At 40.1% G+C, this 15,389-nt stretch overlaps 1 protein-coding gene across 1 annotated transcript in view; it reads right to left on the minus strand.

The window, feature by feature from the left end:
- Positions 1-5,459, minus strand: part of ST8SIA2 (ST8 alpha-N-acetyl-neuraminide alpha-2,8-sialyltransferase 2) — a 90,434-nt gene extending 84,975 nt beyond the window's left edge. The window contains exon 1 of the mRNA XM_051981050.1: positions 5,237-5,459. Within this exon, the coding sequence (XP_051837010.1) occupies positions 5,237-5,334 (98 nt within the window). The 5' untranslated portion in view covers positions 5,335-5,459. The remainder of the gene's footprint in view (positions 1-5,236) is intronic.
- Positions 5,460-15,389: the final 9,930 nt, after the last annotated feature.

The following is a 15,389-nucleotide window of genomic DNA, read 5'->3' on the forward strand; positions in this document are numbered from 1 at the left end:
GAATTAATGCAGAAGCAGATATGAAAATCTAGCTATTTTGTATTGAATCAGACATTAAAAAGATTTGCTAAAATATGGAAACAATCCCAATCATATAAAATTATACACATAGATATTTTTTCATAAAATATTATCTTAATGTGTAATGGATTGTTGTTTTTCAGTTATTTCAGTCATGTACCACTTCATAACCCTATTTGGGATTTTCTTGGCAAAGATAGTAGAGTTTTTTTTTTTTTTGGCAATTTCCTTCTCTAGCTCATTTTATAGATGAAGAACTGAGGCAAACAGAGTTAAGCGATTTGTTCAGGGTCACACAGCTAGTAAATGTCAGGCCAAATTTGAACTCAGGAAGATGAATCTTCCTGACTCCAGGCTTAGCACTCTATCTACTGCATCTCCCAGAAACACCTTATATTATCCCTTTGCTATTGTTCCACAATTGGTAGTAGAAATAAATAAAAATTCTGAGACAAAGGATTTTTTCTAAACCTCATTTTAGAACTCGTGGCCTACTAGTACTACTATGCAGTTTATATAAAGGGCTTTTATCCATGTTATTTCTTTTGATCTTCAAAACAACCCTGTGAGGGAAGAGAAATTTTATCTCTATTTCACAGGAGACTGACTCAGAGGGATATAGTGATTTGCTCAAAGGTCACAAAGCTAATTAGTGTGTGATAGCAGGATCTAAAACCAGGTCTTTTGACTCCAAATCTAGTAAGTCTTCTCTATCATGATCTTTGACCTTTCTGTTTTCTTAGAGACCAAGATGATATCATCAAATTGGACCTCAGCTCAATCAAGAACATAGTTAAATCAATATATAAATCAGCAGTTTTGAGAAGAGCAAGCCAGAAGGTAGCAGGAGATGTGGGTTATAGTCCTGGCTCTGCTACTGACTACTCTATGTGAGTACATATGAGGGTATAAATCAACTCCTCCTTCTAGATCTATTTCCTCATCCATATTAAAAATGGCTATAGTAAAAAGGACTCAACTAGACTTTTAAGATCTCTTCCAGTTCTAAAGCTACTATCCGATGAGCTCTAAAATCCTTTCTGGCTTCTAAATGGTGTGATTCTAGGTATTTGTTGATCACATGCTATGTGACCAGTATTATAGAGAATATTGAATAACTATATTAAGGATCTGTAATTGCATTGACATGGGAACTGATTGGTTGAATCAGTCAATCACCAACTATTTATTAATTGCTTTTTATATGCCAGGAAGGCATTGTCCCCAAGAAAAAAAGATTCTTGCTCTCAAAAAGCTTTAATGTAGTGGACAACATTCAAATACAAAACCCAAGATAAATATAGTCTAATTGCATAATAACTAGATGGGGAAGACAATTGAAGGGAGAAGAAAGAGGAGCCAGAAAGACTTTGTGAAGAAGGTAAAAGTGAGATGAATCTAAAGGAAGCCAAAGAAGTTGAAGATAGAAGTGAGAAAGGAGTGAATTCCAGTCCTGGAAAAAAACCAGTGCAAAAGGCATGGAGTCAGGAGGTGGATAGTACTCTGTATAAACTAGTGAATAGACCACTGTAGTTGGATGATAGAGTATATGGTGGGAAAATAAACAGAGACCAGGTTGTGAAGGGCTTTAAATATACAAAAGGATTTTCTATTTGATCATGGAGATAATTAAGAGCCACTATTAAGTAAAGGGATGATATAGTAACATCTGCACCCTAGAAAATTGCTTTAGCAGCTTAGACAAGTTGTTGTGGGCAGAGGACTTGAGATATAAAGATCAATTAGAAGATTACTGCAATGTTCCAGGAAGAGGTGATGAAGGCCTGTACTAAGGTGATGGGTTGAGAGGAAATGGGATGTTTAGCCTGAAATAGATCAAATGTCCTCAAATATTTGAAGAGCTACTGTTGGGGGACAAACTACTATCCTTCTAATAGCCACAGAGGGCAGTCAGGAATAATGGGTAGAAGTCATGAAAACAACAAATTTAGACTGGCTATTGGGGAACATTTCCTAAAACCAAGAGGCATCCAAAAGTGGAATGGGCTGTCTCAGGAGATATTGGGTTTACCTTTAGAAGAGGCTGTCAGACAAAGATTTGATGACCACTATTTATTATGTTGTGGATTTAGGTTTAGGTTGAACTAGATGACTGTAATGTTAGGGCTAGCTTTCTGGAGGATCAGCCTTGATCCTAGTGCAGGAGGAGAGCCATCAGGAAGATAGTCAAAAATGGAGTGTATCATTTCCAGTCTTTCTTAGCCCTTAATATACTTTAGTACAATTACATTATTCTGAATATGTGTGAATTAGAGAACCATTACATCACCATACTGAGTACTAAGTATATGTGAACTAGAGAACCATCATCTCATCAATTCTACTGAGTAACAAGGTATTAACCTTGTTTCAAGTAGAGTTCTCTAGAGTTCCAGCCCTTCTGAGGTTTCTTTCAATTCAATTTTGTGATGAACATTGTCCAGGAAATTGTAAGCTACTTGGGGCAGGGACTACCTTTAACTTGTTTGCTTTTTTCCTAGCTTTTTAGTTTGAGAGATATAAAAGTCACTGGAGTGAGGTAGAGATCTACTATATAATAGTTTTGTGACTTTGGACAGGTCATTTAACTTCTCTCAGTTTCTTCCTTTGTAACAAATGAGCTAATGATAGCTGTCCTACTTATGTCAGACACATAATAGCCATTCAATAAATGTTTACTTACTTGCATGAGATTATTGGGATGAGCAGATGACAATGTACATAAAAGGATTTGTAACTTTAAAAGTTGGAATAAGTGGAAATTATTTTTGTTGTCCACCATATTGGTCAGTATTGTAGGTAATAATAATAATAAAAATAAAATAACAAATCTAATAGGGCCATAAACTGCAAATTTTAACTACAATTAATATCTCCATTCCGCTAAAACTGACATCTGTGAAAACCCAATCAGACCCAAAAGCAAAAGCAGTATTATGTAGTAGAAAGAATGTTAGGTTTGGTAGTGAGGGATACAGTTTCATATCTTAACTCTAATATTTGCTATCTTAGGCAAATCTCTTTACATCTGGATTTGTTTCCTCTTTCCTAATGGAATAGTTGTATTAGAGGAACTTTAACTCCTTTGATAACAGCTTTTTGGGGTCACTCAACAGAGTAAAACTTTACAAAAGAACTGTAGCTCCTACCAAGATTCCTGAATCAAAACATGTTGACTCAGAAACTTGATAGAGGTGGGTAAAGATAGAATACCGGATGCTTTTCCTTTTACAAAGTTTTCTGAGAGGCTTGGAAAGAAAACGTAGATTTACTCCAGAGAGAGAGAGAGGCAGAAGGGGGGGGGAAGGAAAATTCTGAAGGTAAAGGGTATGGAAAAGAGAAAAGCAGAGAAAGAAACAAGAGGAAGGGAGAGGACAGAAATGAGAGTTGGTGAAAAGAAAGAAGAAATAAAATTATTAGGAAGTAAAACATCTTTGATGACTTGGTCCCTTTGGTTCTGGGTACCTTGAACTAGGAGTGAGGACTTGGGTTTGAAACGCTCAAAGCTTTGGCCATTGCAGAAACCTGGCACCAATATAGTCAAACAAGCAGATTGAAGTCCAGGAAGGGTATCAGGACTCCACTGCCTAAGGGTTATCTTTTGAATCTAGGCATGGACACTCCCAATCCTATTTCCTTGTCTCCCCCTCTGATCGTTTGACCTCTTCCAGGGTCACTTGACATTCCTTTTCAACCCCGAGAAATTCTTTCCCTCCTTTCCTTCACTATCCCTAATTGCAGGATATTTCCCTTGGGATGCGCTCCCCCTCCTCCATCCGAGCCAATTCAGTCTTCTTCTCCCCCAACCCCCTCTTCGCCCCAAGCTTCTCTTTGTTGCCTTTAATTTCACCTGGAGAGTGAGGGATTGGGACAACGTGCAAACAGAGTGAGAATGGGAAGTCACTGCTGGGTTATTGTCCCGGGACCAGACCGATCGATCCTAGGTCGGAGCGGGTCCCATGAGTGTTTGGCTCTGGAGCTTCCCCGACCCTGGCCAGCTCCTGCCCCTCTCGCCTCCGCCCCTCAAAGTAAGGGAACCAGAGCCACCCAGATCTGAGGCTGAGGGTAGATACCACTCGCCGTTGGGCAGGGGCATGTGTAGTCAGATAAATGAGCCTACACACCTCCTAGTAAAAATCGGAAGCACCACAGCAATAAATAGTAACGAATGCTAAAGCTATTCCTGGAAGCTCAGGAGTGAGGACAGCAGGAATAAAGTATTCCTAGAAATTGACTCATTCCCGCCGTCTCTCTTCTCCCTTCACCCGCTTTCAACACCCGGCGCAGGAGAAGGGACAAAGGGAGACCGAAGTCTCCCAGGTCGACTGGCAAAGGGTGGAGAGGGACGCCCAGTCCCGGAGAGCCCCTGCGGAGCGGACAGCCCGCTTCTCAGCCCGGAGCAGGCAGTGGGAGGGCGGCGCGGCGCGGGGCGCAAGGGGAAGAGCAAGAGCGCAGCTGCCCCTCCCGGGACGGCCCCGCGCTGGGGCCCCTTGCTACTCGGTCCGCCCCGCCCTCTCCTCCCCGGGCTGGGCACCGGCCCCGAGGCTGCCCTTCCTCCCCACTGAGATGCAGGCGCGCTCCCTTCCCACTTTGTAAAGGCGAGAAACCCGTGCAGCCCAAGACAAAGAAACTCTCCTGCCTTTCTCTCCAGTACCCCCTCCGCCCCCAGACACTCCCCTCCTCTCGCAGCCCGCCTGTCTGGCCGTCTCGCCCTCCCCGCTTTTTCACCAGCCCCCTTCTTTAAGACCACGATTGATAAAGGGTTAGGGATGATTGGGAAATCCACTAAAAAAGACATCCTCGTGCCTTCGATCTCCACCCCCCCCACCTCGCTCCGTCGCCCGCTGGCACCCTGGCCAATGCCTAGTTAACGACGCCCCACTCTAGTGGCGTCCCCTTACCCTCTCTAACTCTCACTGCCCCCCGAAACCGTCCCGACCCTCTTGCCCTGAGACCGAACCCCCCCTCTACAACTCCCGAGCCACCCACCTTGTCCTAGCCATAGCCCCGACCTGGTCCTGGTCCCCACCAGCCCGCCCCCCAGTCGCTCTCCCCAGCTTCGGGGAGGAGCAGCCACAGCAAGGGGGAAGGACAAGGCGCATACAAAGCCGGAGGAAGGAGCAAAGGGGGAGTGGAGTGGGAAGCGGGAGCGTGGAGGAGATTAGAGGGTTGGGGGTCCCGGAGGTGGGGGAGGGGGAAGGCAGGGTCTATTTACCCGATTTCTTCTTCGACCTCCGAAATATCTGCGAAGATGAGAAAGATGACAAGCAGGGTGAGCAGAGCCAACATCCAGCTCTTGAACTGCAGCTGCATGGCTCGGGCGCCTGCCTCCGACCGGGACCGGCCAGCGGGGGACAGAGCCGGCGAGGAGCAGAGCTAGAAAAAGCGCCTCTCCCACCTGCCTGCCGCCCCCCAACCCCGGGGAGCCCCGCTTGGGCACAAGCGGCCGCCGCGGCGGCGGCAGCAGCAGGCGGGGAGTTGCACAGGCTCTGCGATTGTCCCCCCAGTGCAGCCCAGCCCAGTCCCGCCGTCCCTCCCAGCCGCGGGCTCCTCTCCGCGCTCAGTTTGACAGCTTTGCTCCAGTCGGTGCCCGTTCTCTTCTGTCTCCCCCTCCTCTCTCCCCTCCCCTCCCTTCCCCTCCCCTCGGTGGCATCGCCTCTTAGGAATTTGCCAGGCACATCCCCGTCGCTCCTCTCCCAGGGGCGTCTTGCTCTTCTCCCACCCTCCCTGACCCAGAGAGGGAGGGGGGCCACTAGCATACCCCGACCCCGAGAAGCGCCGTCGCTTTCCCCCTCTTTGTCCAGCTCCCTCTCTCTTTCAAAGTTTTCCTGACACAAAGACCCACACCTGGGGACAGCCGCCAGTCTGGGAGAAGGCGGATCCACGTTGACAAAGGTTCAAGACTAATTTGCCTAATTTGGTGGGAAGGTGGAAGAGAAGATACTTGTAACCATCCGCTGGCAGCCGAGATACTGACACCTGCCGGTGGGGCAGGTGTGGTCAGCGCGAACAAGGATGTAGTTAAACTAGAATGTGGGATTTGAGAGTGGGAAGTTCCTACTTGACAGATGAGGAAGCTAAGGACCCGAGAGATTTACCCAAGGTCAGAGAACAAGTCATTGGCAGAGCTAAGACTAGAACCCACGTCTCTTGATTACTTGGCCAATATTCTTTTACTTCATTACTTCATTACATTCATACTTCATTGAAGCTTTTTGTTGTTTGTTTTATCAACAGACACTAGTAATGCTGAGGACAGAGCACTTAATTCCAGTATCACATCCCCACTTATTATAAAATCAATACTCACCCAGAGTCTCATCCTGATGGAAAAGCATGGTAGGAAAGCTGGGTGCCCACAAGGGGTAAATGCCCCCCATGCTGTATATTTTACGCTTCCTCAATCTTATACAGATTAGCTCAAATTAAATTTTGCACCAACCATTTGCCTAGGGCTGGAAGGGCTCCATTAAGTTTTAGTGGAATTAGAAAATTGCTTAAAATTTTTCTGAGCTAATTGCACAATTCATCAGAACCAGAAAAAAGTACCTTTAAAGCAATTATAACCCAATTTATGTGAAGATTATTGAAGTTTGATCATGGGGAGAAAGGAACTATATAGATAGTAATTTTAAAAATCATAATCTTATTTTAGAAATAGTAACCAGATCATAGTATCACAGATTTAGTGCTTCACAGGACCTTTGGAGTCAACCAATCCTGAAAAGGAAAATTCAAAGGTAATGGAACTGCTCTGATTTCTGTGTTACTTACACAGTGTTCTTACGATCTATATATTATTGGAACATCTACTGCAAAGAGGTAAATTTCTAGAGAAGAGTACTTTAAGCAGTTATAATGGGGAACACTCCCTACTTTGTTTTCCCACTAACTCATATTCTCGAACATTTAATTTTTCTAGGTGCTAATCTACCCCATAGATTAATGAAAGAGATAGTTTCCAGGACTAATGGAGTAGTTATGAAGAAAAGGTGTTGGTTAGGTGCGGGAGGAAGGTCAGGGTATATAAACCCTTTTAAGAATAAACTGCTTTCTTTTGTCATAAGAAATTCTCTTAACCATGAGCCCCATCTTGGGGAAACTATGTCAAAAAATGCTGCATACATGGAAGTTAGTGGCTGAGTTTGGGGAGTAGTTGTATATTATTATTGGGGGGGAATTTTTGAATAGTATTTTTTTCTCTTTTTTCTTTTTATTTTTTTCTTAATTTTTAGCAAGGCACTAATGTTGAAATTCTATTATAAGGAACTCCAGGAGGAACCCCATTTTTTGGTTAGAATATAACTTGCTTATGACAACTCATTGAAGAAAATTTATTCCTAGTTTGCTGGAACTAGAAATAAAAGAGAACCTTCCAGTAATGAATTAGCAAATAAAGAGGGGTTCTGAACTAAATAAGGAAAAGAGACTAGGCGCACTATCACTGCCACTCCATTTTTCTTTGTGAAAAATGTTTCTTTTTGTATGTTGAGTATATTTAGGCGATTGCTTTGGGAATTTTGGTGTTAGAAGAGAGATAATCACTTCTTAAAGATTGTTAAGAACTTTGTTCTCTTTTCTTCCAAGCTTTTCTTTATATTATTCTTCCCACAGATTCTATGTTTTAACTAATCTATACCACTAACTGTTTCCAAAATTTGACTTAGTGTCCTTCTTTGGATATAGCTTAGCATAGTGTCTGGCACATAATAAGCCCTTCATAAATGGTTTATTCAAATCCAAGGTAACATCCCACTTTCTTAGGAAATCTTTACCAATCCCTTTTAATTGTGGAGCCTTCTTTCTATTGACTATTTCTTCATTATTCTGTGTATAACTTGTTTGTAAGCAGTTATTTGCATGCTATCTCCCTTGTTAAAATGCAAAGAAGTCAGAGTGTCCTTTGCTTTTCTTTGACTTCCCAGAGCTCAGCATAGGGGCTTGGCACATAGTAAACACTTAATGAATGTTTATTCCTATCTTTCAAATTCCTTATCTTTCTTGAAGGTATCCACTTTGGTAGAATCTTCCTTGATTCCTCGCTTAATCCTTTTCAAGTTTCCCTAGAACATTTTCAGTGATCTCTCCTCTATCCTTAACAAATGAAATGTTTGCAAAAGTGTTTAGAATAAATGCTTCCTTTTCCCTTACTTCTTCCCTTTCCTTTATCACAATTTGCTTAGCTTATCTGTTTATACATGTTCACTTTTCCATAGTAAAATGCAATCTCTTTGAGGGCAGGGATTTTGTTCCTTTAGCTATCATCCAGTGTAGGGCTTCTTAAACTTTTTTCCACTGGCAACTCCTTTTCAATTGAGAAATTTTTATGCAACTCTGTTTATATAGATATATAAAATAAATATGCAAGTCAAACATTTACTAATAACAAATCATAATTTTGTGATCCCCACATTCAGTTATGAGACCCCGTGTAAGGTTGCAGCCTATAGTGTAAGAAGTTTTAATCTAGTGATATTTAATAAATTCTTGTAGATTGATTATAGAAAATAATTTTTGCAGGAAAAGTTGCTGGAGGATGTGTTTTGGTGAAGGGTTAGGTTTTTGTTGTTGTTGTTATTATGCCATGACAGGAATCTTCAATAACATACTAGGTGCAATAGGATAAGTTTCCTGATGCAGCTCCCTTACCTTGACTCGACTTTCTCCCCACCCACAGCCCCTGCCTACACAACTTCTTTTAGCTCCAGATTCCCTGGATGGCTTGTTGGCCTCATGAAATTTTGTTCCCAACTTCTTTGACACAGCTTCTTGGCCTAGGGCCAATAAAAATCCAAGCCATTAAAAAAAAACTAGGGCCAAAAAACCCCAAGAAGTTCCAAACCTCTCCAAATTGACAGGTACATGAGTCTACTCAAGGCCAAGTTGCTATATCCTAATGACCAGAAACTACTCTGATAACTGACAAGACAAATTTCCAGATGGAGAAAAGAGGAACTGCTGTATCCTTGTTGCATATCCTTGCTGTATGCCTTTGTTAAACTTTCATTGTCTCCCAACATTGCATCCCAACATTGAACCTGAGCAAAGAGTGGTGGCTTTAGAGTTACATCTCTAACACTAGGATTGTCCCCTTTCACTTGTGTGTGATTATAGGTGAGTGCATGGGGAGTAGTTGATTTTCTCTCCCCCCCCCCATTTCCTAATATTGAAAGAAATCCTGGGGTGAGGGTAGGATTTGCATAGTCTTGCATCAGCCCCTGAGACTGAGACTGAGAAATGGAAAGAGGGCATAAGTTAATGCCTTTCCAAGATCCAAAAAAAGGCTCAGTGGGAGATATTGATTCAGTGGGTAATGTGCTATCTGGCTGCAGGGAAAAGGAAGAAAGGAATGGGACCAAATTCTCCCTAACTTGGTTAAAGACCTTTGGTGAGCAGAGTGAAAGACAGAACATTTTGATTAGCCTCCAGGCATTCCGAGTCTGGATATTTCTCTGAAAGAACTGGTACTATCTCCTGAGAAAGAACATCATAGAATCATAGATTTAGAGGCAGAACCTTTGAAGTTATCTAGTTCAAATTTCTAATTTTACATGTAACTTCTGGGGTCATTTCTTCTCACATATTCCCCCCTCAAAAAAGGGTATCCCAAGCTCAAGACACTCTTTGGGCCATCACCTACTCAAAACAAATAGTGCAAGAGTCCCATTGGTGTATTTACTCTTTCCAGCTAGCCAGAGGATGTATTAATCTACACAAAAGACATTTAATAAAATAGAATAGCAAATAAAATGCCAAGAAAAGGTTTACCATATTTGCCTGTGGTATATACTCTTACATTACTAGTGGTGGAAAGCACTAACAGATGTATGGCTGGAAAACATGCATAGAAAACACATCTATGGTCGGAAAAGATGCATGGCCTCCTGGACAGAATATGTGTAAAGGGCATGTTCATACCTCTGACAATTCATGGTTGCTAAAATCCTCTGGTGATATACTCATTTTGATTCTTACTTATGGGAGAATTCCACTGGGGGCTGTTCTACTCATCTTGTGCTGCAACCTACTTCTGGGCATCATCTTTTCAGGACAGAAGGAAAGAAAGTAGGAAGGAAGGAGGCCACAAGCATTTATTAAGTGCCTACTATGTACTAGGCACTATGCTAAATGCTTTACAAATATTATATCATTTGAAAGTTTCAACAACCTTGGAAGAGAGTTGCTATTATTATCCCCATTTTCCTCTTGAAGAAACTCAGAGATTAAGTATTTGCCCATATAGCTAGTGAATGCTGAGGCTGGATTTGAAGCCAGTTTCAGATTTTCAGATGTGAGCTGCCCTGTACACTCATATCTCCTATATATGTAACCCTTATGTGTGTATCTTGGCCATATAAATATCTCAATAGGGACCGCACATCTTCTCTGGCCATAGATGTGTTTTCTATGAATGTTCATCGCCATGCATAGAAACTGAGTCCAGATCCAATGCTCTCTCCATCATCTACATCACTTTGTGCAGGGTTACCTGCTGGCCACCTCAGCTTCTGTCTGCTAGGGTATAGTGACTAGCAAGCCTCTCTTTGATGGGAAGAGGTTAATAGTTCTTTAGTTATAACAAAGGTTATATAGTTATATGCTATGTAATGCTATCTAAAGGATAGTTGAAAAGCAAGAGGAATAGCCCCAAAATGAGATGATGTCTTTTAACTGCCTGTATCTTGTGCTGAATTGAAATCAATTGTGCCAGATAGTTAAAACTTTCTTGTAATTTCTGTTTAGTTTCTTATAGGAATTCTGTGTCCCCCCAGATCCATTTGTATGCATTCTGCCAAAGAAAGCTGGTTGGAGTCTGGCTACTAAAGCCCACTTTATTTCAAAATACTCTTATTTTGTGAGCCAGAAAATAAAGCTAAATGAAGGAATAAAAATTATTATCCTTTACTCTCCTAATCCACATTCTTTTTTTAAAAAAATATTCATTTTTAATACACAATGCTTCATGAATCATGTTGGGAGAGAAAAATCAGAACAAAAGGAAAAAAACATGGGAGAGGAAAAAAGGCAGAAAAAAGAAGAGAACATAGCATGTGTTGATTTACATTCAATTTCCATAATTCTTTTTCTGGATGCAGATGGAATTTTCTGTCCAAAGTCTATTGGGATTGCTTTATATCACTGAACCATTGAGAAGAACTAAGTCTTTCATGGTTGATCATTAAACTTTCTTGCTATTATTGTGTACAATGTATTCCTGGTTCTGTTTGTTTCACTCATCATCAGTTCATGTAAATCTTTCCAGGTCTTTCTAAAATTAGCTTGTTCATCATTTTTTATAGAACAATTATATTTCATTATTTTCCTATACTGCAACTTATTCAGCCATTCTCCAATTGGTGTGTATCTACTAATTTTCCAATTCTTTACTATCTCAAAAAAAGCTGTTATAAACATTTTTGCCCATGTGGGTCCTTTTCCTTCCTTCCTTCCTTCATAATTTCCTTGGGATACAAACCCAACAGTGGCACTGCTGGGTCAAAGGTTATGCACAGTTTTATAGCCTTTTGAGCATAGTTCCAAATTGCTCTCCAGAATGGTGGGATCATTTCACAATTCCACCAACAATGCATCAGTGTCCATTTTTTCCCACATCCCCTCCAACATTTATCATTATCTTTTCCTGTCATTTTAGCCAATCTGAGAGGTGTGAGGTGGTACCTCAGAGTTGTTTTAATTTCCATTTTTTTAATCAATAGTGATTTAGAATTTGAAAATTATCTGTCCATATCTTTTGACCATTTATCAGTTGGGGAATGGCTTGATACAGTTCTTTATATATTTTAGAAATGGGACCTTTATCAGAAACATTGGCTATAAAGAATTTTTTTCAGCTTTGCATTTCCCTTTTAATCTTGTTTCTGTTGGTTTTGTTTGTGCAAAACCTTTTTAGTTTAATCAAAGTTGCTTATTTTGCCTTTCATAATGTTCTCTAGTTCTTTTTTGTTCAAAAATTCTTCCCTTTTCCAAAGATCTTTTACGTAAATTATCTCTTGCTCTCTTAATTTGTTTATAGTATCATTTTTTACGCCCAAATCACATACCCATTTTGATCTTATTTTGGTATGAGGTGTGAAATGTAGGTCTATGCAGAGTTTCTGACATATTATTTTCCAGTTTTCTCAGCAATTTTTGTCAAATAGTGAGTTCTTATTCCAGAAGCTGGAGTTTGGGGGTTTATCAAATACTAGATTACTGTAGGTCTTGATTATTGTGTCATGTGTATCTAATCTATTCCACTGTCCACATTCTTTCTTGTATCATATATATTTTTCAACAGCAAAAACCAAACCAAACCAAATCCCCCAAATCTTCTGGCTTTTATGTTTTATTATGATCAGGTTAAAACTTCAGTGTTTCTCTATGTACAGATGAGGAAATTTAGGCTCGGAGACATTTTGACTTATCTAGAGTCACACAAATAGTAGCACTGAGATACAAGCCCTTTAACTCCAAATGAAACTCCTCAAAGCACAATGAAGAGTTTTTATTAGAGAGAGAATATTATTGGTAACAGTTAGCACTCAATTGCACAATTTTTTGTTGTGTTTGTAATATTCAAATATTCAACCTAGCTAATAAACAAATACTATTGAGGCATTTTTTTTTCTCCTTGATTGATTGCTTCCCTACTGATCCATCACCTATCATATTGAATAAAATAAGAAAGTAAAAGGCCAGGAATCACCAGGTAGGATGGCTATTGCTTAATGCTCTCAGAGGGAGCAGAAGCAGTGCTATATATTCACATAAGTTAACTTGATAAGAATCCATGGAGACCTTCCAGAGAAAACTGGGGCAGCAGAAAAATAACCTCAAAGGGTAACAACACTGCAAATCAAACTTAACTGACAGCCAAGTCAGATCTCCATGACCACAGCATGGTCCCAGTTTGGGAAGGACTGGAACCTTGATATGTGTAATGGGGGAGCTGGGTGAACTGGGGCTCCTGAGACTTTTTTGTCCTTCTAATGCCGTATTGCTACTGACCACCTATCTCATCATCCAAGGCCAAAGTCAGAATGCTGTCCAGTGGCTAGCAAATACAAAAGGGAGAAATCATCTCTGTAAAAAGATGTAAAAACCATCTCAGACGGAGATTTACTTTGCACTAGGGCAAATAAAATAATCATTTGGTTAAGGAACTTCTAGAACTTAGTTAGGAAGAGACACTGCTTCTGTGGTTACCAGGGCTCTCTTATTATATTGTAAAACTAAGGGATATAGAGACCTAAAGGAATAATTATGGGAGGGGAAAAGTCCATTTTGTGATAGAGCTAATGGATTCCAGACTCATTCATTTTGAATTTATTTGAGAAATAAATATTTTGAATAATTGGCACAACTTTCATATTGGCCCTTAGACCTAGAGTATTATATGTTTCCTGACTTGTTGGGCAAAGTAGAAACCAAAAGAATTTTAATGACCCTTGAAGACTAAGTAAAAAAGTACTGTAATTATAAAAATACTATAGTTATTTGTAAATGAATAGTTTCTGGCTTCTAGTCAATTGATTGTTTGGAGATGCATAATTAAGGGGAAGGTAAATCATCCCAGTGATCTGAGCTCAGAATGGTTTAAATTATGCTAAAACATGAGGTAGTTAAGACCTACGAAGTAGTATATATCTATTTGTAGTATATATGCTGGTTTAAGAGCTGAAAGCTTATTCAAATGATCTGGGACATGATAAACACAAGTTTGGAAGACTGGAGATAAGGAGATATAGGGGATTAGTATTTGGGAGGATTTCATTGAATGGGGTTGCTATTTAAACACTTACATGTCCAAAATAAATGTCCACGAATGCTCCACCACTGGAGAAGAATCCACAAAAATAAAGTTGGCAGACCCATACAACCTATAACAAAAGTTACTATAAGATGTTTCCTGGACTTCATAATCCATGCAAGATGAACCCCAAAGTAGAATAGATACTTAAAAAAAAAAAGAAAAAAATGGCTGCATTGTCTAGGAATCATGAGATGCTATTAACCAAGTCTAATCTTGCCACTGTGATAGCCAAATGTTTCAGCTGCTGGCAAATATGCCTTGTTTTAAAGTTCAGATATAGCAGATTTCCTGATAAGAAGAATAGACTACATATCATGGTGGCAGATTAACTACGAAAGTTTTCTTTTGTTGTGGAGGGGGAAGAGATTTGTTTTGATTATTGACACTTAGGATTGGTATTTGTATTCCCAAGATGCTGAATTTGGGCAGAAACAACCTCTGGGAGTTAACAGTGATTGATACATTGCTTGAGGATTCTATACTTTATAGCTTCCCATCAAGGATTCCAATTTATCATTAATGAAGTCTAAGAGTAGGTACAGGAACATGGAATAAACTGGACTTTAAGCATACCATATCACTCTTGAGCAGCTGGCATTATAGAATGCTGGAATGGGCTGCCAAAATCTCAAATAAAATGTTTTTTAGGAGGTCAAGACCTATAAGGCTGGGGAAGCATTTTACAGGTGTTAGTTTATGCCTTTAATCAGCAGTCATTATGTGACTTAAGTCTCTTTTTTCCTGTGCCACATGGGTCTGAGAATCAAAGTGTGGAGAATAAAGGGCAAAGAACTAAAAAGTAGAACAAGCATTAAAGACTAAATAATTCTTCAGAATTTCTTGATTTCCACAACTCTTTCCCTTGTCATCCCTAGCTAGCCATTCTTGTACAGAAAGAGAAAGGAAGAAGAACCTAGAGTTTGGGATACCTAGACTATGCAACAGATTTATGGGAAGTAATATTGATGTTGATGATTATTGTATAAACAATTGTAATGTGTTAGATACTCTGTTGTAGAAGAAATGGGCAAAAGAAAAGGAAGACCATATAAGCCTCACCGCAGAGACCTAAGGTGCCTAAATATAGTAATGAGAAAGAAAAGGGAGGATATGGAGGCTATCTGTGCCCACAATAATTAAATGCTGTTAGAATGCTAAGTTTATGTTGTGGGTAATATCTAAGATTGATTAGCAGTTCTGCATTCATAATGTAATGTCTGATTATTTTGCTTTATAATGTCCTTGATCATGTATAATGTTTGATGTTTATGATAAGTGAGGGGAGGAATGTATTGAGTAGATAAACTTTCTTGAGACACAAAGTGCTTATGAAGTACATTCTACAGTTGCTATGCTTGTAATGTATAAATATTCAATTTGACTGGTGGGGGAGTCCCAGCCAAGCTTGTCCCCAACCCAGTTCACCATTGTAGTTTAGTGATTGTCCAGAATTTCCTCAGTAAAGATCTTTCACAAGCATGGCATGCGTTGTGTGTCAGGAAATGAGTAAAACTCAATGTTTCAAAGGACCAACTGGAAGATATTAAAACCACTG

The sequence above is a fragment of the Antechinus flavipes genome, chromosome 2, assembly GCF_016432865.1.
Source record: "Antechinus flavipes isolate AdamAnt ecotype Samford, QLD, Australia chromosome 2, AdamAnt_v2, whole genome shotgun sequence".
In the NCBI taxonomy this organism is placed as follows: Eukaryota; Metazoa; Chordata; class Mammalia; order Dasyuromorphia; family Dasyuridae; genus Antechinus; species Antechinus flavipes.